The 27,277-nt window shown below is 41.5% G+C and overlaps 2 protein-coding genes across 3 annotated transcripts in view; both read left to right on the top strand.

Moving 5' to 3' along the window:
• Positions 1-15,122, top strand: part of kirrel1a (kirre like nephrin family adhesion molecule 1a) — a 31,310-nt gene extending 16,188 nt beyond the window's left edge. Inside the window, exons 3-15 of one of the 2 annotated variants that reach the window (XM_086285231.1) lie at positions 3,102-3,251; positions 3,343-3,500; positions 3,626-3,776; positions 4,149-4,254; positions 4,472-4,620; positions 4,800-4,927; positions 8,367-8,493; positions 8,768-8,868; positions 10,260-10,476; positions 10,825-10,932; positions 11,207-11,334; positions 11,626-11,739; positions 13,773-15,122. In XM_086285231.1, coding sequence (XP_086141357.1) covers positions 3,102-3,251; positions 3,343-3,500; positions 3,626-3,776; positions 4,149-4,254; positions 4,472-4,620; positions 4,800-4,927; positions 8,367-8,493; positions 8,768-8,868; positions 10,260-10,476; positions 10,825-10,932; positions 11,207-11,334; positions 11,626-11,739; positions 13,773-14,435 — 2,300 coding nt within the window. In that variant the 3' untranslated portion in view covers positions 14,436-15,122. The remainder of the gene's footprint in view (positions 1-3,101; positions 3,252-3,342; positions 3,501-3,625; positions 3,777-4,148; positions 4,255-4,471; positions 4,621-4,799; positions 4,928-8,366; positions 8,494-8,767; positions 8,869-10,259; positions 10,477-10,824; positions 10,933-11,206; positions 11,335-11,625; positions 11,740-13,772) is intronic. The other variant, XM_086285233.1, reaches the window with a different exon arrangement.
• A 2,207-nt stretch (positions 15,123-17,329) lies between these two features.
• Positions 17,330-27,231, top strand: ndufs2 (NADH:ubiquinone oxidoreductase core subunit S2). Its single transcript, XM_086285235.1, has 14 exons — positions 17,330-17,477; positions 20,237-20,340; positions 20,748-20,938; positions 21,093-21,213; positions 22,769-22,881; positions 23,887-23,961; positions 24,125-24,202; positions 24,328-24,413; positions 24,723-24,842; positions 25,690-25,819; positions 26,114-26,209; positions 26,364-26,447; positions 26,854-26,911; positions 27,004-27,231. The coding sequence occupies exons 1-14, from the start codon at positions 17,371-17,373 to the stop codon at positions 27,039-27,041; spliced, it is 1,401 nt and encodes a 466-aa protein (XP_086141361.1). The 5' UTR covers positions 17,330-17,370; the 3' UTR covers positions 27,042-27,231.
• Positions 27,232-27,277: the final 46 nt, after the last annotated feature.

The following is a 27,277-nucleotide window of genomic DNA, read 5'->3' on the forward strand; positions in this document are numbered from 1 at the left end:
GCTAAAAGTGGGACTCCAGAAGGCATCAAGGTGCTACAATTGTTTAGTTTCTTTTTGTTTTGTTTGTGTGACTTTTTCCGACAATCAGCAAAAATTGGAAATGCACAAACCAAAGTACATGCAAGGCAAACGGGATGACTGAATTCCACCTTAATGAGAGCTTCTGCACCTGCCACAAAGTCCGAGTAGTAGGGCAGTTATTGGAATAGCTTGATAGCATGTTGAAAGGCTATAGAAATAGTGCAGTGATTTGCTCTTAAAGTTTGGAGGTTTTATTAAAAGTTCTTTAAAGCCATGTGAGTCTCAGCTGTGCTTTGGGCTAAATGTGATCATCAGCACAAAACTACCGTCTATGATGGCCTCACAAAATAAAATAGTTAGCAAGACAAAGTTGCTAGAAGCCTGGCTCCAACATCATGGCCTTGAAAGGGTTTTTCAATTGGACTGGTTAACACTGAGGACTGCCACTGATATTTGTTTTTGTAATGAATTAATCTGCAGAGTACTTTCTTGATAGGGTAATGAATCGCTTTGTCTAAAAGTAAACTGGTAATAATTTCCATAACCCAATGCCACATATTCACATGGTTTTAGTTGACCAACAGTAACCACCAAACATCATCCATTCAGTGTGATGCTGTGTATGCTAAAGAAAAACAGTTAGACTTTCACCGGGTCTATGCTGTGGCATGGTAGAAACATTGTTGCTTTTGTTTCTCTTGTGGACTTTGAGAGTTTTGTTAATAAAGCCACATTGTGAATGATACACTCTTGCTCAGTGTTACTAAAGCCTGTCTCATTGTAACTGTGGTATCTACTGGTTACTAAGTGTTTTTGCTGGAGAAAATGTTGGTTACAGGTGTGCCTGCGCGAGTTTCCCACAGTGATAAAAGAGGATACTGTCATATTAAAAAAAAGACACAGATGTCGCATCACTTACTGTTTATTACACTCACAAATATCCTTTTTGATAAAGTTAAGGCTGGACCAAGTATAGGCTGATAGGGGCTCATTTCATTGTTGGGCTGTTCTCCAGAATCCTGCGAGTGTCTTTGCATTATAATTCAAAGCACCTTGAGGTGATTTGTTGTGATTTGGTGCTGTATAAATACACCAGAATTGAATTGGAATCAGATTGTTGTGGCACACTGTGTACATCATTCAGCTTATGATATTTTTAGCCATTTCCTCCACATATCTTCAGTTTTTTTGATGGGAATTTCTAAACTCCCTTGGGCAGGTTTTGTAGACACCCTTCATTTTGACTAAGGAACATCACCACCTCTGTATTATTAGCAGTGGGTGACACTGATTAGCTGCCTGCTGATTTTTATTGAAAGGGCGATTCATCGCTATATACGTAACCCTCCTTCTGTTATGAAGCTCTCTGCCTGTACTGTTTCCATTTTTACCTCACATGATTCCTAGTCTGATTTTGCCTGACTTGGGCAAAACTCGGGGGCAAATGATGCATCTCATCGCTTGTTTCTAACATTGTCAGAACTGCACCGATTAGCCCAAAGGGACTAATGCTGGGGCTGTGCAATTACTGGTCTAAACAAGTGGGTACATTTTTAACTGATTGGTCCAGAGGGGCACTGCATCATCTGTCTCATGTTGTTGCCTTGCATTTGTTGTTATTGTTTTTCTGCAGATGTTGTCAATTTATAGTGTACACATTTTTTTCTGCTTGGCTCTGGATTACTTTTGTTTCACCATTTATTCCTCTCCTCTCCTCTCCTCTCCTCTCCTCTCCTCTCCTCTGTCATCTTATTCCTTTGTGACCTTCCCATCTAAGATCCCTTGTTCCTTTCTTTCTCCTTTGCTCTCCTTCTTTCAGCTGCCACTGTTGCACTGAGGCCTCTCTCATATTCTTCTTTTAACTTGTCGGGCTCGTCTCTCCTTAGCTTGACACACTCTTATTTCATCCCCTCCTCTTTCTGTCATCCTTTCTGTCATTTCTTTCTCCTTCGGCCTGTCCTTGTCTGTCCTGCCTTTTCCTCATTCCTCCTTACTTTAGTTGATTCATATTATTACTGTAACAGTCTAGTGCCTAAAGCTTGAAAAACAACCCCCCCCCCAAAAAACAAAAACGTGAATGAACACTGGCCACTTAGTGCACACATACTCTCACTGTGTGTGTGTTGTTTGTGTATGGAGCACTGTCCCTCTGCCCCCCACCACCATCCCTGCTTCTCTGGGCTTTTCATACGCTTTCTCGCCCTCAACATTTCACATGCAAATGCACGCATATACAAGGCACACGCATGCACAAATGCATGCAGAAAGAAGGACGCGCAAGGTTAGGCGAGCTGCAAGGCTCAGTTCAGAGGCTGCACATGCAAACGGCAGCAGAGATCTATTTTTTCACATGTGAACTACGTCTGGGCAGCAAACATGAATTCTGCACCATGGACTAGAGTCGATGTGAGTCCTCTAAAACGTTGCTGTCATAATGCATTCATCTTTTCCCCCTGCTGGGTAAAGAGAGCAGGGATGCCACCTAATGGTGAGAATGTATAGTGTATTGTCACACAACTGGGTTGTATGCTGGATGGGGGAAGGGAAGATTACAAGGCTGTGTCTCGTGTGTGTGTTTTACTGTGCATGCGCATCGTGAAACTAAGTGAATGCATGCTTGTTTTTTTTTAAATCAGTCACGTCATGTGGCCGTGCTTTGCTCTGTTGTCCTTTACGCTGATGGTTAAAAGGTCCAATTTCTACCTCACGTATGACACATATCTGATGATTGAAATCTGCGTGAACTTCAGCAAGCTGCAAGATATTGCAGAATATGTTGGGCCCTTGAAGCATGTGACTATGGGTAGTTAGTATTTGAAGGTTCAAATATAAAAGATGAATAAAATAAAAAAACATAAGCACACAAGACAACATTGATACGTGGGAATAGATTTGAGACTACAGCTAAAATGTCAACATAAGAGTGGAAATACAGATTAAAAATGTCCCTGTTGCTTGTCTTTTTATTGTTTTCAGATGTGCCGGAACCCTAAACAGATATACAAAGCAAGCAATAATATAATATGCACTCTTTGTTTGTTGTGAAGCTATATCCTTGGTTTGTGTATGTGTGTTCCCAGCCTGGCCCAGGTACCGTGTGCTGCGGGTCCAGGAGTTGGGCCAGTACAACCTGGAAATTCTGTCAGCTGATCTGTCCGATGACTCCCTGTATGAGTGCCAGGCGCCAGATGCTGCCCTGAGGTCCAGAAGGGCCAAACTCACTGTCCTCAGTATGTTTGTGTGCATCTGTGTCTTTGCACATGACTATGGGATGCACGCGAGACGGTGTTTGATTCTAACTGCGCTCTTTTTCTGCTGCAGTCCCCCCAGACGACCCAGTGATTGATGGGGGTCCGGAGGTACTGCTGAATGCAGGGGAGTCCTACAACCTGAGCTGTGTGTCTCGAGGGGCAAAGCCGCCCTCCATGATCGAGTGGCTCAAAGATGGTCTACCTGTGGAGGGGGCTAACAGCATCACTGTAAACCTAAAAAGACAAACCCACACATGAGCCTAGAAATACTGAACACACATACACAGTATCTGCAGTTCTAACACTCCTATATGTGCGTATCTCTCTCTGTCTTCCTATCCTCCAATCATCAGGAAGTGCTTCCAGACAGGAAGCGGGTGACCACACGGAGCGATCTGCCTATCCAGCCGGTTGACACCGATACTGGGAGGAACTACAGCTGTGTGGCCACCAATCTGGCTGTTCCCACTGGCAAAAGCACAACCGTCACTCTTAACGTGCACCGTAAGCAGTGATTTTCTTAATACAGACAAGTTAGCAAACTGAGAAGAAAAATAATGTATTCCACATCTCATTCAGATTCCCTGACTGAAGGATAAATACATATATTAACAGCAAATATTGACTACAGAGACAAACACAAATATAATGACTGTTCCCCCTGCTACTTTTATTATTATTATTTTTATGACAAAAAAGAACAAGCATCATAATTTTGAATGTATACCATCTGCCACCAGATAAAAGCTTTTATAGCAGCTATTAAGTAATGCGCGGCAGCCATTTTGCATCAGCCTGTCCTCCAGATTGCTGCATGCATTAGATGTGCTAGGGCCTGCTCTTATGTGACTCTCTTTTGCTCTCTCTCTCCTCCAGATTCACCAATAGTGACCTTGTCCATTGAGCCTCGCTCTGTCCTAGAAGGGGACAGAGTCACTTTCACCTGCCAGGCTCACGCCAACCCTCCTATCATGGGCTACAGGTCGGCTTCATTCTCATTTTCAGCATGCTTCTTAAAGTAGCTGCTACAAAGTCAAAGTGACAGATTTTAGTTTCAAACTAAGTTATGGTTTCTTTTAAATCCACTCCGTGTACTCAGGGAAACAATTTTAGGTTTCAATTCATGTCACACATGCTACTCATCTTTGTGTTTTTCCGGGGGTTTTTTAGTACATCTAACGCACTGTATTAAATCCTAGATGGGCTAAGGGCGGCGTGGTGCTGCAGGGTGCCAGGGAAAGCGTGTTCACCACCAAGGCCGACCACTCCTTCTTCACCGAGCCGGTTTCATGTCTTGTTTTCAATGCTGTGGGAAAAACCAACGTCAGCATCTTGGTGGACGTTCACTGTGAGTCACACTGTAGTCATCTCACTATGTTCAATAAGTTGCGGCCCACTTCACTCACTACGGTCCAGAGTCAGAGGGATAAAACACACCGTTGTTGTGTTTCTTTTTCTCCGAGTAGCTTTTCCCCTTTTAGTCCTACTGCATTATTACTCTCTCTCTCTTTCAATCTCTGTCTCCAGTCGGTCCAATCCTGCTGGTGGAGCCACAGCCAAAAACAGTAGATGTTGACTCTGATGTGACCCTCAACTGCAAATGGGCTGGAAACCCTCCGCTCACACTCACCTGGTTCAAAAAGGGTTCAAACATGGTAAGAAGCTAAGAGCCCACGCTTTGCACATTTTCCTCTGTACTTGTGCTCACACTGTTTTTACAGGTCACACTTTCTTCCCAAGTGTTTACAAAAGCGCCCGGTCATCGAAAAGCATTATGTTATATTTTCAAACACCATCTTTTATATTTATAACTTACATGAAACTAGGTTTTGATTTGTTGTCTATAGTAATATGATTCCAATTTAGTAACTCTATCCTAATCTATAATCAGCAAAAGGTATTAATAATATTTAATATTTCAATTATGTCAATAAAGTTATTTTCAATTTGAATTTTAGAAAATCTGTTTGTTGACAAATGTCTGGTTAACTATTAGTAACTTGTCGCTCACATCTATTGTATTTCCCCCCCAAAAATGGTAAATTTAGTTGGTGTTTGCAAATAATAACCTGTATGTAAAAAAATGAGTGTAGTGATCATGACATCACTCACTGGTTTACAAAGTACCATTTTTTATGGAGGATCGGGAGATGATGATTTCATGATTTAATATTGACTTGTGGAAAAAACTATGAGCTAGAAAATAAGACATTAATACAATAATTCATTATCTGATCATTTCATGGACAATAAAAATGGGAATTATAGATAAATATTTCTAAATTAACTATTAATCTATCAATAAATACTTCAAATAGAAAAAGGATTTACAGAAAAAATCTCAATAAACTCTCAATAGGAAACCTCATTTAACCTCATGTAGTTAATAAGCTATTGGATTAGCTGCTCCAGTTAGCATTTAAGTAAATGTTTGTGCTTGTTTAAGGAGACTTAACCTCGTGTATGACTGAGCCTGTATAAGAAGTATGCAAAGGGACGCTGCAGTGAAATGATCCTCTAAGTGTGCTCTGGTGAACTCAGCCTGACCACCTGTTATAAATAACGTGCTAACATGGCTAACCGTAGCATCACTTTTAGCCTCATGTTAGCTTTTGAAAATATTACTAGCACTAGCTAGCTATCGTTTTTAGTAAGCTAATTTGCTTTTCACAAACAAAAAGCCTGTCACATTTACACACAGTGTTAGAGCAATCACTGAAACATACAACCTTTAAAATAATTATTAAAATGCTCTCATCAGTCCAGATATTACCACATAACGTTCTGATGCTTAAAAGACTTTAGACAGGGTGATTACAATGACAGAACAGCAGTTCAGTCATTTCTTTTATTATTGATATTCAACAAAGTATGAAACACTGAATTATGAAAGTGCAGGAAAGCCAAGGACACGTGATTTCTGATAGACGGATCATAAATGGCCCAGCATTTTTCAAAGAATGCAAGCTGTCCAATTGTATGTTGGTATTGTTTCTGGAAATTGCACAGTTGGATTGATCAGTTCTGCAGAGCAGGGCATGGTACAGCTCAGGGATGAAAACTCTGTCTGTTCATCATCTACCTGAAATTGAGTTATTCATTATTTTGTCTGTTCCTATATCTTGTGCTGCTCAACAGAGCTGTAGACAGGTATAGACTTCTGGCTGATCTTGATGAGTGGTTGTTGCACAGAGGATGCAAAACACTGATGTTTGTCTCCTCGCCAGGATTAAGCCATCCCTCAGCTTTAAGGTGAAGGAAAGTGGCATAGAAGAGATTCAAGGAAATATTCAAATACGTTCCTCAGCAGCTGCTGATGAATTCTAAAAAGAAAGAGTCAAAAATACTTGCAGGTCACTTTCACCATTCACTTAACAGTGACATCCAACTGCTGATACATTTGAATAACTCTGATGTATAAAAGAAGATTTGGCAGATTTTTCATGGGTGCAACCCACATACACAACTCTGCTGCTCAACCGACAAATGCATTTTCTTTACAAATGTGGCACAATTTAAGGGAAAATAAACAGGCTTTCAAATGGTTTGAGATTTACTGACAATAAGCAAATCTACCAAACTCATACATCAGATGTGGTGTGATTTTGCAGGACTTACGGTATGTTATTAAACCTTTGATGGCTAGGTGTACAGTGCTCCTTAAATGGTTTTCATTGCTTAGATTTGTGTCAAAGTGTCTGCACTTGTGTAAGTAAGACAAATGAACTGAAATCAATAGCATCATCTTTAGCCTTTCTCTTGATAGAGCGCAGCAATACAAGGACTGACAGACATAATCGCCCTGTCAAGTCTTTTAAGGTTTCAAGTATCAGAAAATTATGTGTTAACATCTGGACTGATGAGCCCGTGTCTACTGCCATTTTTGTTTTACACACAATTCCTCTTTTTAAATAGCATTTTTGAAAATCAATTTTTTACACTGTAAATTTGAAATGTTTTTTTATTGAGAGTTATTTTTGTTCTGTAAATCCTTTTTTCTATTTGAAGTATTTATTAATGGGATAATAGTTAATTTAGAAGTATTTATATTTCTTATATATTCTTTCTTAAATATCTATAATTCCTCCTTTGGATGTTGATTAAATTACTGTCTAAATAAATAAAATAAACATCACAAAATGCTTTATTTGATCTCTGAGTCTTCTGGACCTCCATATTTTTGGCCAACACCCTGCTTCTTTTTTTGTTTTCTTCTTTTTTGAGTTTAAAATGATCTGAGATCTAAGCCATTATAGAGGGAACCCTATTCTAACCTTTGCAGAAAGGTAAAGCAGGCATTTATGGAATGAATTTTGGTGTGTGTCACTTTGACTCTTTATTTGCCAAAACTTTAACACAAGCTTTTAATAAAAGCAAAAATAATGCTTCTGTTTTGCCTAGGGTTAGAGTTATGGTGGGCACCAATGACAGCTCAGATCTCAGAGGCTCAACATGGGGCTCTTTGAGGATTGACTTGCGTCTGGAACCAGCCTCTAATGGTTATTCGGCACACTGCAGTTTCTGGCTTTATATCTGACTGAATTTTTGAGGATCAGCAGTTACCTCTTTGTGCTGTTGCTACCATAAGTGTAGCAACAGCACACTTATGGTACACTGTTTGGTTAGCAATAAGGCTGTTTATGTTAGCTGCGGTGACTTACAGTGGGGAAGAGACCATCACTAAGACAGTAAAAGAAATGGGCTTGTTACATGTCTTTGTTTGGAAACTGTGGTCTGCCTTGGCCAAAAACCACATCTGTATAATCAAACTCATTCAGGTGTTTTTCTTTCTACATGCTTACATATTTAGACATAATTTAACATGGCTAATTTTCAGATGGATTTGGTTGCTAAGCGTCTTCAAAACCTTTGTGATAGGTTAAAATTGGATGTGCATGTTTGCATTGTTGGCAATTTAGAGTCAGAGTGGAAGAACATGTATACTTAAATACTATCTACGATGGGATCTTTTGAGATAATACACATGGACCTTTTTTCTCCCTATACACTGTACATGTGGACCTTTATTCTGTTTATTCCTTGCTGCAGTTTTGCAGATGCCTTGTTTATATTTCTTTTTTCACTCCCCCACAGGTTCTGAGTAACAGCAATCAGCTGTTTCTGAAGTCGGTAAGCCAGGCAGATGCTGGCCAGTATGTATGCAAGGCTATCGTCCCACGGATTGGAGTAGGAGAGACTGAGGTCACGCTCACAGTCAACGGTCAGCAAACATCAACACAGTTTAATGTGTCACTGCTTGTAAACGAAAATGTTGTACTTTCGAAAAGGTCAGCGTCTCTGTAATTGAAAGAAAAAAAAATTGCTATATGTCTAAAGTGGTGGGCACTTGTTTTTGACCATCCTACACCTCCTTTTGAACAGGTCCGTAAGGTCAACAGTTAAAAAAAGAAACGAGTGATAAGCTTGGGTTTAGCGGTTTTTAGTAGTTTCTTTTACATTTTTGTTAAATGCATCCACATGTTCTCTCCCTGCAGGCCCACCCATCATTTCCAGTGATCCAGTCCAGTATGCCGGGAGAGGAGAGAGAGGAGAGGTGAAATGCTACATAGCTAGTACACCTCCTCCAGATAAGATAGTAAGTGAAAGGAAATGTGACTCATTTGTGGCAAAAAAAAAACGAAGATAATTTTTTCTACATTTTAGTCCAGACCGAGAAAAACGCCAAACCAGGAGAAGCTTTGGTCACAGAGACAACAAGGTTGTGCCTTTTAGTCCGACAGCAGTATCTATTTTATGGTTACTGTACCTTCCTTTTCGTAAATGGTTCTTTTCCTGCATGGCGAATGCTTTTAGGCACCGACACTGTCCCCTTTTCTATTTGAGTGGTGACTCACCCTTAAACTCTCCTAGAATGTTCTTCCATCCCATCACATAAACAAACCAACACTAAGCCGGCCCGCTTTTAGCTCTGCGTCAGAAATCGTCCTGGATGCTTTCCCTGCTTGGTTGTATCACAGAAACGCAGCAGTAGTAGCTCCGCGGCTCCCCCGCCTCTGTGACTGATCCATCCTGACTTGCGTTGCACGCTTCTAATGCAAGTGGCGGTGGTTTGGGCAGAGAAAGATTTATAAAATATAAAAGACTGGGGAAGAACAGTTGTCCCAGTAAACGCCACAGCCAAGAGAATCTCCTTCTCTCGAATAAGTGGGCAGATTATGAAAACATGTGGGCTTATGTATAATTAACTCACCTTAGCGCAGTACTTCAGTGCTGAATAATACAGCTGCTTTTAGTGGCTTTAAGGTTGGAGGGTGTGCAAGATTCTCACCAGCTCATTCATCTATTACTGTCATGTCATTCTACAATGTTAGTGTGACACATTATAGCCAGTTGGCATTGTTGAAAAGAAATATCTTAACAGCTACGATCACCCTGTTGTGTTGAGAAAAGCAAATATTTAAACAGCGGTAATTTCAATTTTTTTATTCATGTTTGAAAAACTGAAAATGTAGTGTGGCGATAGCACAAATCATTAAACTGCCAGTTACTTAGATCTTCTGCATTTATTAGCCATACTGTGAACACTTTTATGTAACCAGTTCTGTTTCAGGTACCCTTTAATGTGCTTGAATACAGCACATTAATATGTATTTGTGCACAAATGCATAACTGGAAGCATTTGACTTGACTGTGATTTGATAGCTGGGGTGGGAATCATAAAGTAAGTCATAATAATATCCTCATATGTTTCCCATGGTAACGACGGTATCACAGGACAACTCCTGCTATAATGGTTGCAAGAGTAGGACTCGTCACAGTATTTATGTAACTTTATTATGGAGTGAAATGAAGTAGTGACTCCTGCACGGCTACAAAAAAATCATGACATTAGTGCAAAACACAGTGTGATGTTTTTTTTCTATACTGAGCAGGTCTTACACAGCTTTCCTGACTACAATGAATCTGCTCTTGAAGCCTTTTAATTGAATCTGATTTAGTCTAACGGGGTTTGTGCGTGCGCGTCAGGTGTGGGCGTGGAAGGAAAACGTGTGGGAGAAGGAGAAGGGGACGCTGCTGGAGAGGTACACAGTGGAGCAGAGCAAACTGTCATCTGAGGGCGGTGGCGTCCTCTCCACCCTCACCATAAACAACGTGATGGAGTCCGACTTCCTGTCCACTTACAACTGCACGGCCTGGAACTCCTTCGGCCCGGGCACCATGATCATCACGCTGGAGGAGACCGGTGTGTTTCACATATATTTATAGAACATTTTTCAGTGTTCTGGAGAAAATCTCAATGAAATGACCATCTAGTGGGAAGGAGAAGTGAACACAATTATTCAGAAGTTTCACAAGGAAAGAAGACAATGATTAGAGTATGAGTTTAAAACAAAATATGCACATAAATCATAGTAAAAGCTGATTGTGTGTATGCATATAGCGACTAAAAGATGTTTCCTGCTTATATATTAAATTTTACATGTCTTGTTATGTAGCTTCATAAAATATTTGTTCCATTAAAGCCTTGCTGCTGCAGCGAAGAGCAGACATCTGTAACTCACTGTTCCTCTCTCTCACCCTCTCATTACAGAGGAGGTTCCAGTGGGGCTAATAGCTGGTGGGACCGTGGGCTCTACCATCCTCTTGTTCATATTCCTGCTGGTCCTCGTTCTCATTTTCTACCGGCAACGCAAAGGCAGTGAGTCGTACTCTCCATATGCTTTCACGTACATTATAAAGAAAATCTGCAAATCCATTGTTTCCCATGCCTTTTAAGGGAGCATCGCAGATTAAATGCTTCATTTAATGCCAAAAAACGGGCAGCAAACCAGAGAAAATCAAACACCTACGACTTCCTCTCCCACCGTATGGATGCAGGTCCCCTCTGAACTTGTTCCCTTCAGCTCACGAAAACACACCGACTGACAAGCGTGTGTCAAGCTGCATTCAACCTCGCCGTGTTTTGCTTCCAGGTCGGCGCGGGGTCACGCTGGGTAAGCCCGACATCAAGGTAGAAACGATAAACAAGGAGACCCACAGCTTAGAGGAGGACTCCGGCAGCGTGTCCACAGCTTCGCGCATGGTCAAGGCCATGTACTCGGTGAGAAGCGGCAGGGTGTGTGCGTCTGTGTGTGTGTGTTTGGGTTGGATACTGTTTACACAGCCTGTAGTTGTAGAAAAAACCCCTCAGATTAACTTGGTAACCTCTTCCTGCACCACACTGTGGCTTTTGACTAAAGAAAAACACCATGTTTTTTCCCTTTTAATCTCCCCTTTTTAACACTTTCAATCCCATTTTCTCTTCTCCTGTCACACTCTGTCGCCTCCTTCCCTTTTCCTGTCTCCTCCTTGTTTTTGTTTTTTTGTTTTGTTTTGTTGTTTGACGGTTTAGTTTCTCCCCTCTGTGTCCTTCTCTCCTTCCAATCAGCCCTTTAAAGATGACATAGAGCTCAAGTCTGACCTCCGCAGTGACACCCTGGACACCCGCCAGGAGTATGACCTCAAGGTGAGATCACACAGATGCCAGAAACATTTGCGTATGTCAGTTCAGGAATGAGTGTTCTTCAAAACGTTGGAAAAAAGTATGATTTCTGAAGCCAGATTTTTCCTTTGGGCTAATCGTCTTTTCAGCAGAGATGTGTTCTGCCTCATTTGCTGGTGGTATGCTGGGAATAGTGTAAGTGCTGTACTCAGTATCTGTGAGAATGTTAGAGTAGGATATTTAAGATCAAATTTTTTCAGTGCAGCTGGCCTTAATTGCTGGAGCTCTTTTGGTCTTTTCTGCCTTTCCCTCTCAGTCCAACTGTGATGTAACTCTTCCCTCTGATTACATAGCGAGCTGGCTGCAGAGTCATTACAAGACAAAACACAGAAGAAGACAAAAACTCCATAAATTGGAAAGAAATGTTTAAAAGAACAAACCAGGTTCAAGCACACTCTGCCTATTTAGCTGGCATGAATCATTTACACATTTTGACACTGTGGGGTTGGGCTAAGGTGATGAATGAATTTTCACGCAAACAGCTGCCAAAATGTTCTTCTGAACTCCCCGCGCCCCCACCCTCCACCCACCATGAATATTTTGTGAGGGCAAACAAACCACCCCACTAGCTGAAGTGCTGCCTCGGATCACTTTGAAGAAACAGAGACATGAATCCGCCCCAGGAGGTTGTTAGATCACCCCGACAACTGCCTCAGCCAGACTGCTTTTTAAAAAAATTTTGTTCTTCCTGCTGCCTGAAGCAGCAAAACAGTGAAGCAAAGTTGGGTGGGAGAGAAGTCTGAAAGACAATGAAATTGCAGAAACATGTTAGATTGAGCTGAAGAGCAAATTGCGATGTAGTGAGCAAGGAAAGCATCGTTTCATTTTTAACGCAGGCATCCTGGGGTCAGCCCTGCGTGTTGTCCTGCTGCTCATGGACGCTTAAATTCAGCAAGAATCAGAATTTCTTCTTATTGTTAACTTGACTAATCTGGTCTCCTGGGATACAAAATACACAATAAGAATACCTGCCAAATAAAAGCCCAAATTCTGTATATACACTGGAAAGTTGATATCTCTGTGAGCTGCTAACAGCAGTTAAAAACATCCAGATATAGACGGTGGAGAGATAATAGCACTAAAGCTACTAAACCTTTAAAAAAATGATTCTTATGTGTTGTCTTTTTTGGCAAATGAAACTTAAAATATAAGCACATGGAGGTGAGAGAGAGTCTGTAAACATAACTGTAGAATAATGTACAAATTATACAGTTATTTGCAGTTTTATCATCGGTTCATTTTTGACAAATCATTGATATTTCATTTTTAAATGGCCCAGTTATCGTCAGTTTTTTAGGACACCGTTAGTGTAATGTGCATTTTCTTGTTATTTTATATTTGAGTGAAATTCATAACAATAAAACAAACGGTGAAACTCGTGTGTTTCTGTTAGCAAATATTTGAACTGAAACTAATGAGATATACTCAGTGTACTCTTACATGCTATCCTCTTCCTTTCTATAATAATTTTGACCACTGGTTAAATATTGGTTACACATTTTTATGTGCATAATTTCCAGCTTTTCATTAAAATTATTACGCATGCAAATAAAAGTCTAAATGTAAAAACTGACAAGCAGGGTGACACGATGTCACGGTTCTCTCAGCTGTCGGGTTTGATAGGGCCGTGCTGCAGACGAATCATGCAGGGTGCTTTAGCCTTGAGTGTCATTTTTGAAGACTCCCAAGAAATCGATTTGCACTCATTTCTGCAAAGGACTCGAGCAGCTGAGTCACGATTAAGGAGCAAACTGGCCACACAGCACGATTTTAATGAATCTTCACCTTGATGTTAAACAGCTTAAAACTTGCGGTTAGCCCTGACCTCTGACCTTCCACGACTACAGAAAAGTCTCTGAGAGAACAGAAAGGAACATGATTTACTACAGAGACCTTTGAACTTTGCTAAATTGTTAAAAAATCATTAAAAATAAACTCTCTGAACTCTTTTTACTCATTCTTTCTTTTGTTTCCTGCTGTCTTGTTTCTCTCTTCAGGACCCCACCAATGGCTATTACAATGTGCGAGCCTCCACCCACGATGAAGTCCGTCCTGCCTCCCATTCCACCATGCACTACTCTGACTACCGCTCCCCCACGGGAACACCAGGGGGAGCTGCATCTATCAGCAGCAGCACCGGTGGCTCAGGTGCCACAGCCAGCGGAGGAGCCCCAGGGCCCCCTGGCCCCCTCACGTCACCCGGACGCCCACAAGCCTGCTACGACCCGCGACCGCCTTCCAGACTGTCCCACATCAGCTACGCCCAGTTCAACACCTTCACCCGCGGGGGCCAGAGCCAGCAGCCCCCGGCTAACCCTGCCCCTGCCACCAGTGAATTCCCTGGAGACTGCAGCCTCTTGGACTCCACTTCCCAGCTGGCCTACGACAACTATGGATACCCCTCGCACTACCAGACCTACCGAATGGGTTTTGCACCATCCAGCTTGGCTCCTCTGGAAGCCGGCCCGTCTTATGAGATGTACGGGGTAGGATCTGGGGTGGGCAGCCCTGGGGTTGGGGTTGGCCCAGGAGGCCCAGCTCCCTCGGGATCAGAGACTGGACTAGGAAAGTACGGCAGCTCCACTCGCTTCTCCTACACCTCACAACACTCTGACTACTCCCACAGCCGGCACACACAGCGGATGCAGACTCACGTGTGAGACAGAGATGCATACCCGCCTCACAGTCTTAGCTGCGCATGAGGAAGCATCTTATAAATAGAGTCACACCTGAAAACACTCAGTCACAAATTGACATGCACACATTATCACACACTAACATGAACACACCCTACTAAACACAAACACAACTACAGAAGACAAAAAAAACATGACACACACACACACAGGCACAAAGTCAGACAACCATGCCCGTGAGACGGGGGTAGGGGAAACAAGCAAGGAGCGAGCAAAAGAGAGGGTGGATAGGAAGGAGCTTAATGAGACAGGGAAGGGAAATTCCACAGTCTGGAATTCCCTCACTCCCGATGCGTTTGTAAATCTGAGCTCTGAAAGAGCGGACGGTGCAAGTCACAATCAAGATGGGTAATGAGAGCAAGAACCCGAGAGAGGACAAGAGATCGCTGATCTTTGGAGCCCATAGCCTTTGCTGTGAACTGACGTTGTAAAATGATGAGAGAGCGTCTTAAAAGCAAACTGAAAAACATAGTACAAACTGATCGGAAGAAACCTCAACCGGTGGAAGTCATTCCTGGCCGTCATTTTAACTTTCCTTTTTGCTGGTTGACTTATTCAGTGATCATAGAGCACATATACATAGTAGCCCAGCGCGCCCTTGTGTACAGTGGCACTTGGCCGTCATGCCTGTCAGGCAGGGTAGGGGACTGTTGGGCTGGGGAGGGGCGGGGGGGCTCGGGGGGGTTGTCGTCATTTTGCACTGCATCAACAGTATTCATGCTTAGACGTCTTAGACATCTATATCTGTGTTATGTCTTCTTTTTATTTGCACACAAGACTAGAGCTTTGTATTCTATTTTTTAACATTACAGAATTATTTTTGTCAGTGTAAAAACATGTAATGTGTACGTACGGACCAAAACTTTGAACGAGAGCGCACGTAGCTCGGGCCTGAGGGAAATCCACTGAGGCAAGAGTGCCAACAGAAGAGCCTGAATTCAGGTTGTGTTTCACATCAGAAGGCTGTATCAGTGTATAAAAGAAACCTAGTGCCAAGTGTTCATGTTGTTCTTCACCTTAGACCATGTATATGCAGTAGAAGCTCCTACTATTGGCGGCTGTTGCTTTACAAACCAGGCTTGGGGGCCTTGAGTCATTCCCAGACAGTTTTTTGTAGGTTGGAGCCTTTATCTCCGAGCTCCGAACTACAAGCCTGGTGCAGACGGAGAGAGAAAACACAGATGTTGGGTTTAGAGTGGCCTTATAGAGGAACATGTCATACATTTCCATTTTTGAATCATTCCTCATCGTCCGTCTGCCAAAAATGGCCAGAGGAGAATGTGTAAGGAGAGGTTTAATGAAGGCTTGTCCACAATATTGACATGTAGTAGTGTATGACTGTGAGCGTGTGGGCGTGCGAGTGTGTGTGTGTGTGTGTGTGTGTGTGTGTGTGTGAGAGAGCGAGAGAGAGAAGGATCAAGGGGGAGTGCGTGGGCGTAGGCGCGCACATCGATTTGTACAGCGTGTTTGTATAGATGCGTGAATGACTGCGCGTGTACGGGAAGCATACTTTAAACACGCGGCGCCCCAATCGGAGCGCTCGCGTCACTATTGTATGCACTTGCGTGTGTGCATGTCTGTGTCTAAAAGTGTGTGGGTGTGTGTGTGTGTGTGTGTTTAAAGTATACGTCCATATCATTTCTCTCACAATCCTGTTACAGTACTTTTATACCTCTGGTAGGACTGTATCCTGTATTATTGTGTCTTTGAATTTAGAAAAATCCAATGTTTATCTTATTGTACTGTTCTTCGTAGCAGAGAAAACTGTTCAAAAGATGTACAACGAACGTTATCAAACTCTCATTTTTTAATTTCATTACCTTCAATATTTTTTAAAAATGGTATGTAATTATTTTTCCACAGTATTACATAAATAAAAGCACTGTTTTTTATAAAGTGTGGCATTTGTCATCTTTGAGTAGGTGGAGATTTTTTTTAACATGCACTGCTGGAGCTTCAATTCTTCATTGGAGAGTCCATTATAAGTCTGTAGTATGTTTATAGATGGCAGTACAAAGTGTTTTAGAAAAATAATAATAAACTTTTAATACTTTATCTAATTTTGGGGTCCTAATTTTGGCTGGTTTTGTAAAAACATTGAGTAAGTTCAATAGCCTGTGATTCTTTTTACCTTCCACTGCTGTTTTATATCCAATGTACCTGCTAGAGGTTACCAGCATGGGGGTAATCATTCAAATTCTTCCCATATTTATTAGGATCTAATTATAGTTAAGTTTAAATACAACCAAGACTGCACATGGATTATTGACTGGATGCACCATTGTATGATAATATAAGTGCAATATCCATCCAGGACAGAGAGACAGACAACCATTCAAGCTTGTATTCATGCCTGTGGTCAAATTAAGAATAACCAATTAACTATTAGTATAACTATTAGTAACTAAATGATGGATTGGGATTAAATAAGTTTATGCATCTTCCTGTTCCTTTATTAACATGTAAGTTATTTATTATTATTAATGTTTTGTTTTCCTTTTGATTTGCTTTTTTTGTTTGTCTTGTTTTTCTGTTTTTGTACTATTTTAACATGTTCAAAATAAAGATACAATACAATACAAATTAACCACCTGCATGTTTGTAGACAGTGAGAGCAAGCCAGAGTACCTGGGAGAACATGCCAAATCCACTTAAAAGACCTCAGTGAGAATTAGAAGTGAGAATTATTGATGTAAAAATGTAAGTTATGATATTAAATTGTTACTTTCATTTTATTATATATATATTAATAATTCTTTATATTTTTAAATCTTCGTAGACATAAAAATAGAAAACAATGAATTGAACTACATTTACCGACAGGTGGCAGACACGACACCACGACTACAGAAGAGGAAACTCTTCTACGTCACTGGCCGGAGGTTGTCTAACAGCCAAGATGGCGGCCACAATGTTGAGGTCGCTTAGCAAACTCGGACGTCCTTCAACAAAATTGTTATTAGGCCATAATGTGCTGAGCCCTGGCTGTGCGCTGCTGCAGAACAGGTATGATAGCAAAAAGACAAACCGTGACTCCACGAGTTATCTTTGTCCTCATGACGGTCTTCGCTTAGCTCCTCACAGATGTGCATGCCGAGAGGCTCATGCTAGCAAAACGCTACATAATCCGGCTTTGCTGCTATAAAACATCGCAGGGCTCGCCCTGTGCAGTTTAGTAGTATGAAAATAAATGAAAAACATATTTATTGGCTGCTTGGCTATAACGAGTGCCCTCAGCAGCTTGTTTAGAGCATAGGTCCGCATCTCCCACTGTCGGGTTAACTGGAGATCTGCTGTCAGCGTGTGTCAGTGTTTACTACATCGGTGTTTCATGGTCAGTGAGGTCAAAATGGTTTTAACGCATAGACAGAAAATTAAAGGTTTTGGCACAAGGATGAAAATAAATAGATAATTTGGATGATTTTGGAGGTGTAGTACGCTATGTTTAACTCAGCTCAGGGCTTCAGAAGGTCTCTGAACCAAATTCAGGGGGATATAAACCTGTAACTAGCATTATGCAATGCTAGTTACTGACATATTTATGCCTCTGTATATTTGTAATATTCAGCATTAATACGTGCTATTTTATTACCGTGGCTGTATGTTACAGGACTCATGCAGTGCTGTCAAAAACATGTACATGCTTACTACTTCTATAGGAGTTAGGAGGGCACAGAGCAGCCAGATGGTGCTAATCAAATGCATTTGAATAACTGATCCGCAAATGTTACCAAACTAGCTGTTTGCTAGTTTTAGAGCACTCAGGTGTGTGTTAATACAACGCCACATTCTTTCCAGGGGTGGAAATCCCAACGAATGCAATCCACGGTCAGGCTGTGCAGTGCTCTGAGGAACTGGAAAATCCCAAGAGCTCCATCTTAGACTGTACAGGCCTGAGTTAGCATGTTAAGTGTTTAAATTCATGACAGTTCCCAGAGAAAAAGTTTGCAAAGTTGCTTCTGAAACCCCCCACAAGATTTAATTATCATTTAATAATAGTATGTAAGTTCACGCACAAATCAGTGATTTGCTGAATGACATCACTTACAGTTTTGGCATTGTCCCACATATTCTGGAGGATCTGTGGTTTTTTTCTCATTGCATTGTTGCTCTCATGCAAAGTCTTTGGAAGGCTGTACCTTTTCTGGCTTCCTTTTCGTACACAGTTGTTTCAGTGTCTTCAGGCTTCTTTCTTGCATTATTACCACTTTTTCCACTTTACCTGGAGCTCAGCGTATTTCCTTATGTAGACATGGGGCCTTGGCAGTATGCAGAGTGCACAAGCCTGCTGGTTCAGAGTGATTCTGATTTACTTACATACACACAATGGCAAGACCAAAATAGGCCGGTGCACACATTTCATAAACCTGGTGGTAGTTTTGAGTGTGTGTTTGTTTTTGCGTGGGATAAGAGTGTTTCCATACGTACTTATCTGCCTTCACACACATATGAAATTCATCAATAGGATTTAATATTATGTCTGCACAGAATTTCAGCTGTAACAGGTTCAGTTCTTCTGGGAAGGCTTTCCGCAAGGTTTAAGAGTGTGTTTATGGGAATTTTTGATCATTTTGTCACAAGTACATTTGTGAGGTCATGCACTGATGTTGAACGAGAAGGCTTGGGTTTCAGTCTCTCCTTTAGTTCATCCCAAAGATGTTCTATCGGGTTGAGGTCAGGATTCTATCCACGCCAGTCAAGTTCGTCCACACCAAACTCACTCATCCTTGTCTTTATGGACCTTACTTTGTGCATTGGTGCACAATCATGTTGGAACAGGAAGGGGAAATCCCCAAACTGTTCCTACAAAGTTTGGAGCAGGAAATTGTCCAAAATGTCTTGATATGTTGAAACATTAAGAATTTCTTTCACTGGAACTAAAGGGCCGAGCCCAACTCCTGAAAAACAACTCCACACCATAATCCAGTGCAGTCACACAAGTACCGTTCTCCGGTCAACCACCAAACCCAGACTCATCCTTCAGATTGCCAGACAGAAGTGTGATTGGTCACTCCAGAGAACACGTCTCCACTGCTCTAGTTTCCAGGGATGGAGAGTTTTATACCACTCAATGCAGCTGCTCGACGATAAAAACCGATTCCATGAAGGTCTTTACGCACTGTTCTTTAGCTAATCCGAAGCCCATTGAAGTATGGAGGTCTGTAGAGATTCGCTCTGCAGAAAGTTGGTGACATCTGCACACTCTTCAGCATCCGCTGACTCTGAATGGATGAGTGAAAACTTAAAATGAGTAAATGAGGGATAGCTGTTCCAGTCGCAGAAGTAAATCTACAAAGTTTCAAAGTCCAAACCTCAACCTCATTGAAACACTGTCGGGAGATCTTAGGAGAGCCTGCAGACCTCAATGATCTGAAGCCGCATTGTAAAAAAAAAAAAAAAACTTGGCCAAAATTCCTCCACAATGACACGAGAGACTGATAAAGTGATGCACAAAACAATTACTCGACCTAAGTTCTGCAAAAGGTGGCCCTCCGAACTACTGAATCATTGACATATTTTGTTTTTCACGAAGAAAACTTTCCATCTCTGCATGTTTCCTTGATGAGCTACTTCTAACGATCAGTCCTCAGGTTGGCAGGCTCAGTTCCAAGTAACATCTGATAATGAGGTTAAGGCTTTAAGCAGCGCGTAGGTAGCCTGAGGCACCACCTTTTTGTACTGCAGGATCGTGTTAGCACTGATAAAGGTCGCCACCCAGCCTCATACCTACATCGCCTTAAAAATAACCTTGCTGTGTTTCACAGGCAGAAACAATGGCAGCCAGATGTGGAGTGGACGGAGCAGTTCGCTGGTGCAGTCATGTACCCCACTGCTGTTAATGAGAAGTGGACACCGCCCCCGTGGAATGGTAAAGACTGCTGTTCACCAACATCTACTCGTTTCAAATATTACTTTTTTCTTTTAATTGTAACTGAAAGGGAAAATAATGAGCTGCCAAGACTGCGGGAGAGTTGAACACAGTCCAAGTCTAAATGTATCATGTCAGCCTTTGGCAGAGACAGAACGGTAAAACGTTTGACTTATTTCCATTTTTGTCCTCTGTGTTTTCTGTCTGCCAGCCTTCATTAAGATGGGAGGCAGGTATTCAGTGTCTGACTTACGCGTTTCTATTTCCACAGTGCACTTGATTTAAGATGTGCTCATAGTTTGGGCAGCTTGTTCCGCATTATGGTTATTTGTTTGATGAAAACAAACGTGCTGGTCTGTCAGACTGGTCGAACTTTAGTTTGCTGTTTTGTGCTCTTTGTTTTTCAGACAAAGATCCTCCTGCAGAGAAGGAGGTGTCCAACCTGACGATTAACTTCGGCCCTCAGCATCCTGCAGCTCACGGTGTGCTGCGTCTTGTGTTGGAGCTCAGCGGGGAGTCTGTCAAGAAATGTGACCCACACATTGGCCTGCTGCATCGTGGCACAGAAAAGCTAATCGAGTATAAGACATACCTGCAGGTACTGAACAATGGGATGACTTAAGTGGTCTTTGTACTCGCCAACTTCCAGCCATTACATACCTGTTAAATTATTTTGTATGCATGTAAGTGTAGGGGCAGTTTGTATTATTTTTGTAACCATCCTCATTTAAATAAAACACGTTCTGCTGCAGGCTCTGCCCTACTTTGACCGCCTGGACTATGTTTCCATGATGTGTAATGAGCAAGCCTACTCTCTGGCTGTGGAGAAGCTGCTCAACATCCAGGCCCCACCCCGTGCACAGTGGATCAGAGGTACTGAGCATGAGTGGTCAAATATGAAAACTCCTGAAGAAAAAATATTTAAAAAAACATTATTCTGGAAGTCTTATTTAACCACTATTAATGCCAAATTTGCATTTTATAAATTATTACAATTTGTAATAATTTATAAATTATTATATTATTATATTATTATTATATTATTATAATTTTTTTTATTTAATTACAATGTAGTTTGCACTTATGTACTCATATCTACATATCTTTAGTTTGTGTATTTAGCTGAAGGAAACTGTGTTTTTTTTTTTTTTCTTTCTATTTTCTGACAGACTATTAAGTCTGTCAGAAAATAGAAAAAAATAAAAATGCTATAAATGAAATAAATATAAATATAGCTAGGGGCAGGGATAGTGGGTAAATTCAAATTCAAATTTTTATTTGTCACGTACACAGTCATACACAGTACGATATGCAGTGAAATGCTTAGACAACTGCTCGTGACCTAAAGTGGTCGCCCCATGATTGGAAGGTTGGGGGTTTGAATCTACTAAACGGCTACCCCGAGGTACCCATTCACTGAGTGAATGGGTTAAATGCAGATGAGTAATTTCCCTATGGGGATTAATAAAGTATGCATTACATTATTGTTATGACTGTAAGATGAATCAAATTTAATGTTGTGCACTTTCATGGTACTTGCGCAGCATTGTTTTCTCTGGAAGTGTAAGACCTTCACTGGGCAAAAAAAACCCTTTTAAAGCTTGATTTCATGAGCATTTAACAAACGTTTACATTTTTTTGAGTTTCCAACAGCAGTTTTCTTTGTCTGGTATGTTTGTTTTTGACCCTTTGCTTTAAGATGCAGTTAAAAATGACACACTAGGGGGCGCTAACTAAACATAAGCGCTGCTACTGTCTTCTATTGGTCCATTACAAAGTTCACAGCATAGGCTGCACGGAGATGTACGCTCAGTGTGTTTCTGTGCCACAGACACGTGCCTCTCACCTTTAGCCTTGTACGGAACAAATGAGGTTTCTGGTAGAGATCAGGCAGCCACAATTGCACAACGTACATGAACTTGAAGATCTGAAAAGACTACATTTTCCAATGTGGAGAATTGGAAAATGTAGTTGTGGTTGCTTGGATTCTTCCTCAACAGGAAACAGTGAGAACCAAGGATCAGAGTCGTAGTTTTGTTTCAAAGAGGATCACTTTAAAGTCGTGTCTGGCAACAAAAAGCGTCAACTACTGTGTTGACTGTTGTGTTGTGTACCTGCCTTTAATGTTTAGGCTCTATTTGTGAAGAGTTAACTTGACATACGAGCTATCTAGAGCTAACATGCCCTCTGTTCTTGCACTCAGTTAGTGTTCCTGGGGCTTTTTTATCTGATTGAATTGATTGTTTGACCAAGTAATCACCAATCTAATTTCAAGAAGCATTGAAGTGTTTAAGTAGATTTTTTTATTTTATTTTATTTTATGTGGACACTAACAAAACATGTTGAACTGAAAGTAAAGTAAAACTTCACCAGTGAGCAGCTGGAACCTGTTTCCAGTTTGTTGAGCTCTGTTCTGTGTCGTTTGTAGTGCTGTATGGAGAGTTGACTCGCATCCTGAACCACATCATGGCCATCACCACACATGCTCTCGACATTGGCGCCATGACTCCCTTCTTTTGGATGTTCGAGGAGCGAGAGAAGGTAACGGAACAACAATCACAAGGTGTACTGTGGTTCTAATCTGGGGATTGTTCTAGTTTTTTTTTGTTGAGTCAAGCCCGCTCCCAAAATCGCTGTATCTTTGATTCATAAACAGTAGCTATGTTCTCATCAGTTAGTGGCACAGTGACCTTCAGCTCTTCAGGTGTTTACTCAACAATATCCTGTGTGTGAGTCAGGATGTGGGCCACGTCTGACTTCACATTTTCACTGAGTCACTGAAAGTGTCCCAAAAATGACAGGACTGTAAAATGAGTCAACCGCTTGAGTCTGAATCTTCTGCTGGCGATACAATGTGATGATCTGAAGAGAATCCTGGTTTACGGCATCCAGCGTAGCATGAAATGAGGAGTTTGTGGCTCCACGGTGATGTTACTTAATTCCGGGTTGCTTTGATAGTGAGATTCGGGTTGTCTGTGTTTTTAGGTCAGAGTGTTACTTATCTTCTTTTTGACAATACCCCACAGATTCACTAAGGGGTTCAGCCAAGTCAAGCAAACACAGTAGTAAGTGGTCATCAAAGGATTTGGTGTTAGTGAAATGAAAACTGCATCATCATAAATCCTGACAACAGGTGGAATACGCAGTCCTCCAAAATCTACGGCTACACTGTTGCATAAAGTACTAATATGCTGATAAAACAATGGTACCCCGAATAATCAAAGTCTAGAAACTTCACACTGAACTTCAAACGTCTTGCATTCAGTGTCTGTTGACTAGACACTTGATTGCAGTGGCACCAGCCTCAGTCTACTCATTGAGAGTCTCAGTTGTTTGATTGTAACAGTATTCATCAGTGAAATGATAACCTATCACCGTGATCGACTGGTACATACGATTGTAGCTTTTCTTTTAAAATAGGCCGTCTAATCCAGCGTATGAGTTTTGCCACTAATCCTGAGACTGTGACACTACTGTACATGGAAATGTGTGGGTTTTTTTTCTTTTTCTTTCCTCTTTAAATCTTTAATTCTTGTCTCCTCTCAGATGTTTGAGTTTTATGAACGAGTGTCTGGAGCAAGGATGCACGCTGCATACGTCAGGCCTGGTGGCGTACATCAGGTAGGAGAAGAATTCATTACATTTTTATAACTAGAAAGTTCAACACTTCTCTAAACATGCTTTTTAAAATCTATCTATAGATACATATAGATTATATAGATAGATAGATGAGAGATGCAATCTAAAGATCAGTATAATATTGTTGCATTTGAATATGTTTCAGGATTTGCCTCTTGGCCTGATGGATGACATCTATGAGTGGTGTAAGAATTTCTCCATTCGGATTGATGAAGTTGAAGAGGTGAATGACTCCATGTTCTCCTCAGTTCTCCACAAGCTCTCAGTGAGCTCAAGCACGATGGGCGTGTGGAGCTTGTGGATGCAATAAATTTAAAGTGACATTCATGTTGGATTTCCTTCATGCAGATGCTGACCAACAATCGTATCTGGAAGAATCGCACTGTGGACATCGGAGTGGTTTCTGCTGAGGAGGCCCTCAACTACGGTTTCAGGTAACCCATAAATGAAAGTTCACTGACATATTAGAAAATTAAGTTACACTGATGACAATGATGGCTTCACTTGCACAGTAGTGAGCTGTTATAAATGCATTCTAAATGAATAAACAAACCCTCCTAAAGGGAAGTGACACTGCTGTGTCAGAGGCAACGCGTGTTTTCAGTCTTAATAATGGTGCAATCTGCCACAAACTTATGAAATCAGTTTGTATAATTCATTTAAATAGTCTCCTTCTGGAAGCTGCTAGAAATACATGTGTTTGTAAACCTTGAAATGCATCACTCTGCTTTTCCCACCACCAGTGGAGTCATGTTACGAGGGTCTGGAATCAAGTGGGACCTGAGGAAGTCTCAGCCCTATGACAAGTACGATGAAGTGGAATTTGACGTTCCGATTGGAAGCAATGGAGACTGCTATGACAGGTAAGACTCCTCCAGACAAACAGCCCGAGTCTTCTCTATAGCAGCCCGGGTATGAGCACACCAGAAGAATATTTGGTCTCTTTATTATATATATTCTTCTACTGTCTCTTATTATTGAGCAGTTTAGTCTTTTTGAAATGAAATACTTGTGATTTATGTGAGTTTATCTGTTGCTTTTTTACAAAAGGCTGCCTATAGAACCAGGTCTTACCACTCGGCAGCTGCCATGGCGCATATCTCTGTTTCTGATCAAAGCAACACAATGTAAATTTAGCAGTAAATATGTCACCCAGTTTAAAACTCAGACGTTCAGCCTAGCAACAGAAAGCTTCACAGAGACATTATTGGCCAACTGTGTTTAAAAGGAATCCTGGTTTACGTGCCTACACGGTGAGAGCTTGATGCTCCTGGCTTTCATGAATGCAGCATAAATAATCAGAATGAGCCGTCACTCACAGACGGCAGAAGTTGGCGACATCGTTTGTCCACAGAGTTTGACCTATTTTCTGATCACCCTCTTGGAGTGACTAAACATGTGGCTGCGTACAAAGCACATTGTGGTTCACCAGTCTCACTGGCATGAGTGGAACACATCCACTTCTGTTTTAATCAGTCAAAATGGCCCTGGGAACTATTTTTTTCTCCTTCAGGTCGATTTCCTATACTATACTATGCCGTAGTACTGTAGTTGTGTAATGCACTCTGAGCATGATGATGCCAGACTGAGCTGCTAACGTCTGCCTTCCACCTTCTCTGCAGAGTGTTTGAGGTGTATATCGTGTAGTGGCGTAGAGCAACATCAGTCCTGTGGTTTACTGCTACTTGTGTGTGTATGTGTGCGGCTCAGGTATCTGTGCAGAGTGGAGGAGATGAGGCAGTCCCTGAGGATCATGCACCAGGCGATGAACAAGATGCCAGAGGGCGAGATAAAGGTGGATGATGCCAAAGTGGCTCCGCCTAAGAGGTCTGAGATGAAGGTGTGTTGAGTAGAGAGGTTTCCTCTTTTGCTGTGCAGCCTGTAGGCTATTTACGTTCTTCTCTGTATTTCATCACTCGTGTGTTATTTCAATTTCTTGTTAATTTGTGTTCACTCGTCCTTTTTCAGAGTTAGGACAGTTTTATTGTAAAACTCAATTAAATTTGGCTGCACTTAAGGCTGGAAACCACCTGTACTTCCCCTCACTGTTGTAATGTTAACATTCCCTCAATATACACTGATGCTCTTTTCTTTTTATGCTTTTCCCCCCACAAACTTTGTGTTATTTTGCTAGATGTCCATGGAGTCTCTGATTCACCACTTTAAACTGTACACAGAGGGCTACCAGGTCCCCCCAGGGGCCACATACACAGCTGTAGAGGCACCTAAGGTGAGAGCACTCAGTGTAGAGTATAAGGACAAATTGTGCAGTCATCAAAGTGTACGACTAAGGCTTTTTGAGTCTTAATTAGATGGGACTTTGTTGTGGTGTAATATGCTTATTGGAGTGTGTGTGTCTGTGTGTGCGTGTGTGTGGCTTGCAGGGAGAGTTTGGTGTATATATGGTTTCAGACGGCTCCAGCAGACCCTATCGCTGCAAGATCAAAGCCCCTGGATTCGCTCACTTGGTGCGTACTTAAAAATTTCACACGACACTGTGAAATATTAAATACTCCCACCATCAATTATTCAGCTCATTTAACGGCTTGTCCTCTAGGCTACTTTGACTTCATTAACTATATTTTATTAAGCGTTACGGAGCAGTTTTTTTTTTTTTTTTGTCCAAAGCTCTCCTCGGCTTCCTTCCTGTTCGTCTTAGCTCATGGGTAAACGAGCTAATGCAGTTGAACGTCGTCATTAGAATTTGGGTTTACAAGGCTAAAAATGTGTTTGAAGTTGCATAAACAAACTAATTGAGTCGTTACTGTGATAACTCGAGGCTATAATCTCATGAATTAAGACAACTTTTGTGCTCTCGTGCATACTGGAAGCTTCACTTGCTCTAAATGTTACTTCATGTTTGCTTCTTTCTAGGCCGGTCTGGATAAAATGGCCAAAGGACACATGTTGGCAGATGTGGTGGCCATCATTGGTGAGAATGTCACAATAACTTAAATACTTGCAGACATGCAGAAGCGAGCGTGCAAACGGAGCTGCTTCACATCGAGTGTTATCTTCTTGCAGGTACGCAGGACATAGTGTTTGGAGAGGTGGACCGTTAAAGCGATACTCTTAATGTGTCGCTTCCCCAGCGAGGACTCTCTCTCTCTGTCACACCACTATCTTGTCAGACGGGCTTTCTTCCTGTTCTCTTTTCACTGTAGTGAGCTTTTTGACAGGCGGCTTCGTTTATCACCATTCATGTACAATGCCCAAATCAACCTAATAAATATTTTATGTCTGAACAGTAAACGCATCTGTTTTCTTTGTCCCACTGCGATAAGTTGACATCTTAAGG

Source organism: Aulonocara sp. 'chitande type north' Nkhata Bay, linkage group LG3 (genome assembly GCF_057382095.1).
Source record: "Aulonocara sp. 'chitande type north' Nkhata Bay isolate Kocher_YH1m ecotype deep benthic linkage group LG3, A_spYH_male_GT1.1, whole genome shotgun sequence".
Lineage (NCBI taxonomy): Eukaryota > Metazoa > Chordata > Actinopteri > Cichliformes > Cichlidae > Aulonocara > Aulonocara sp. 'chitande type north' Nkhata Bay.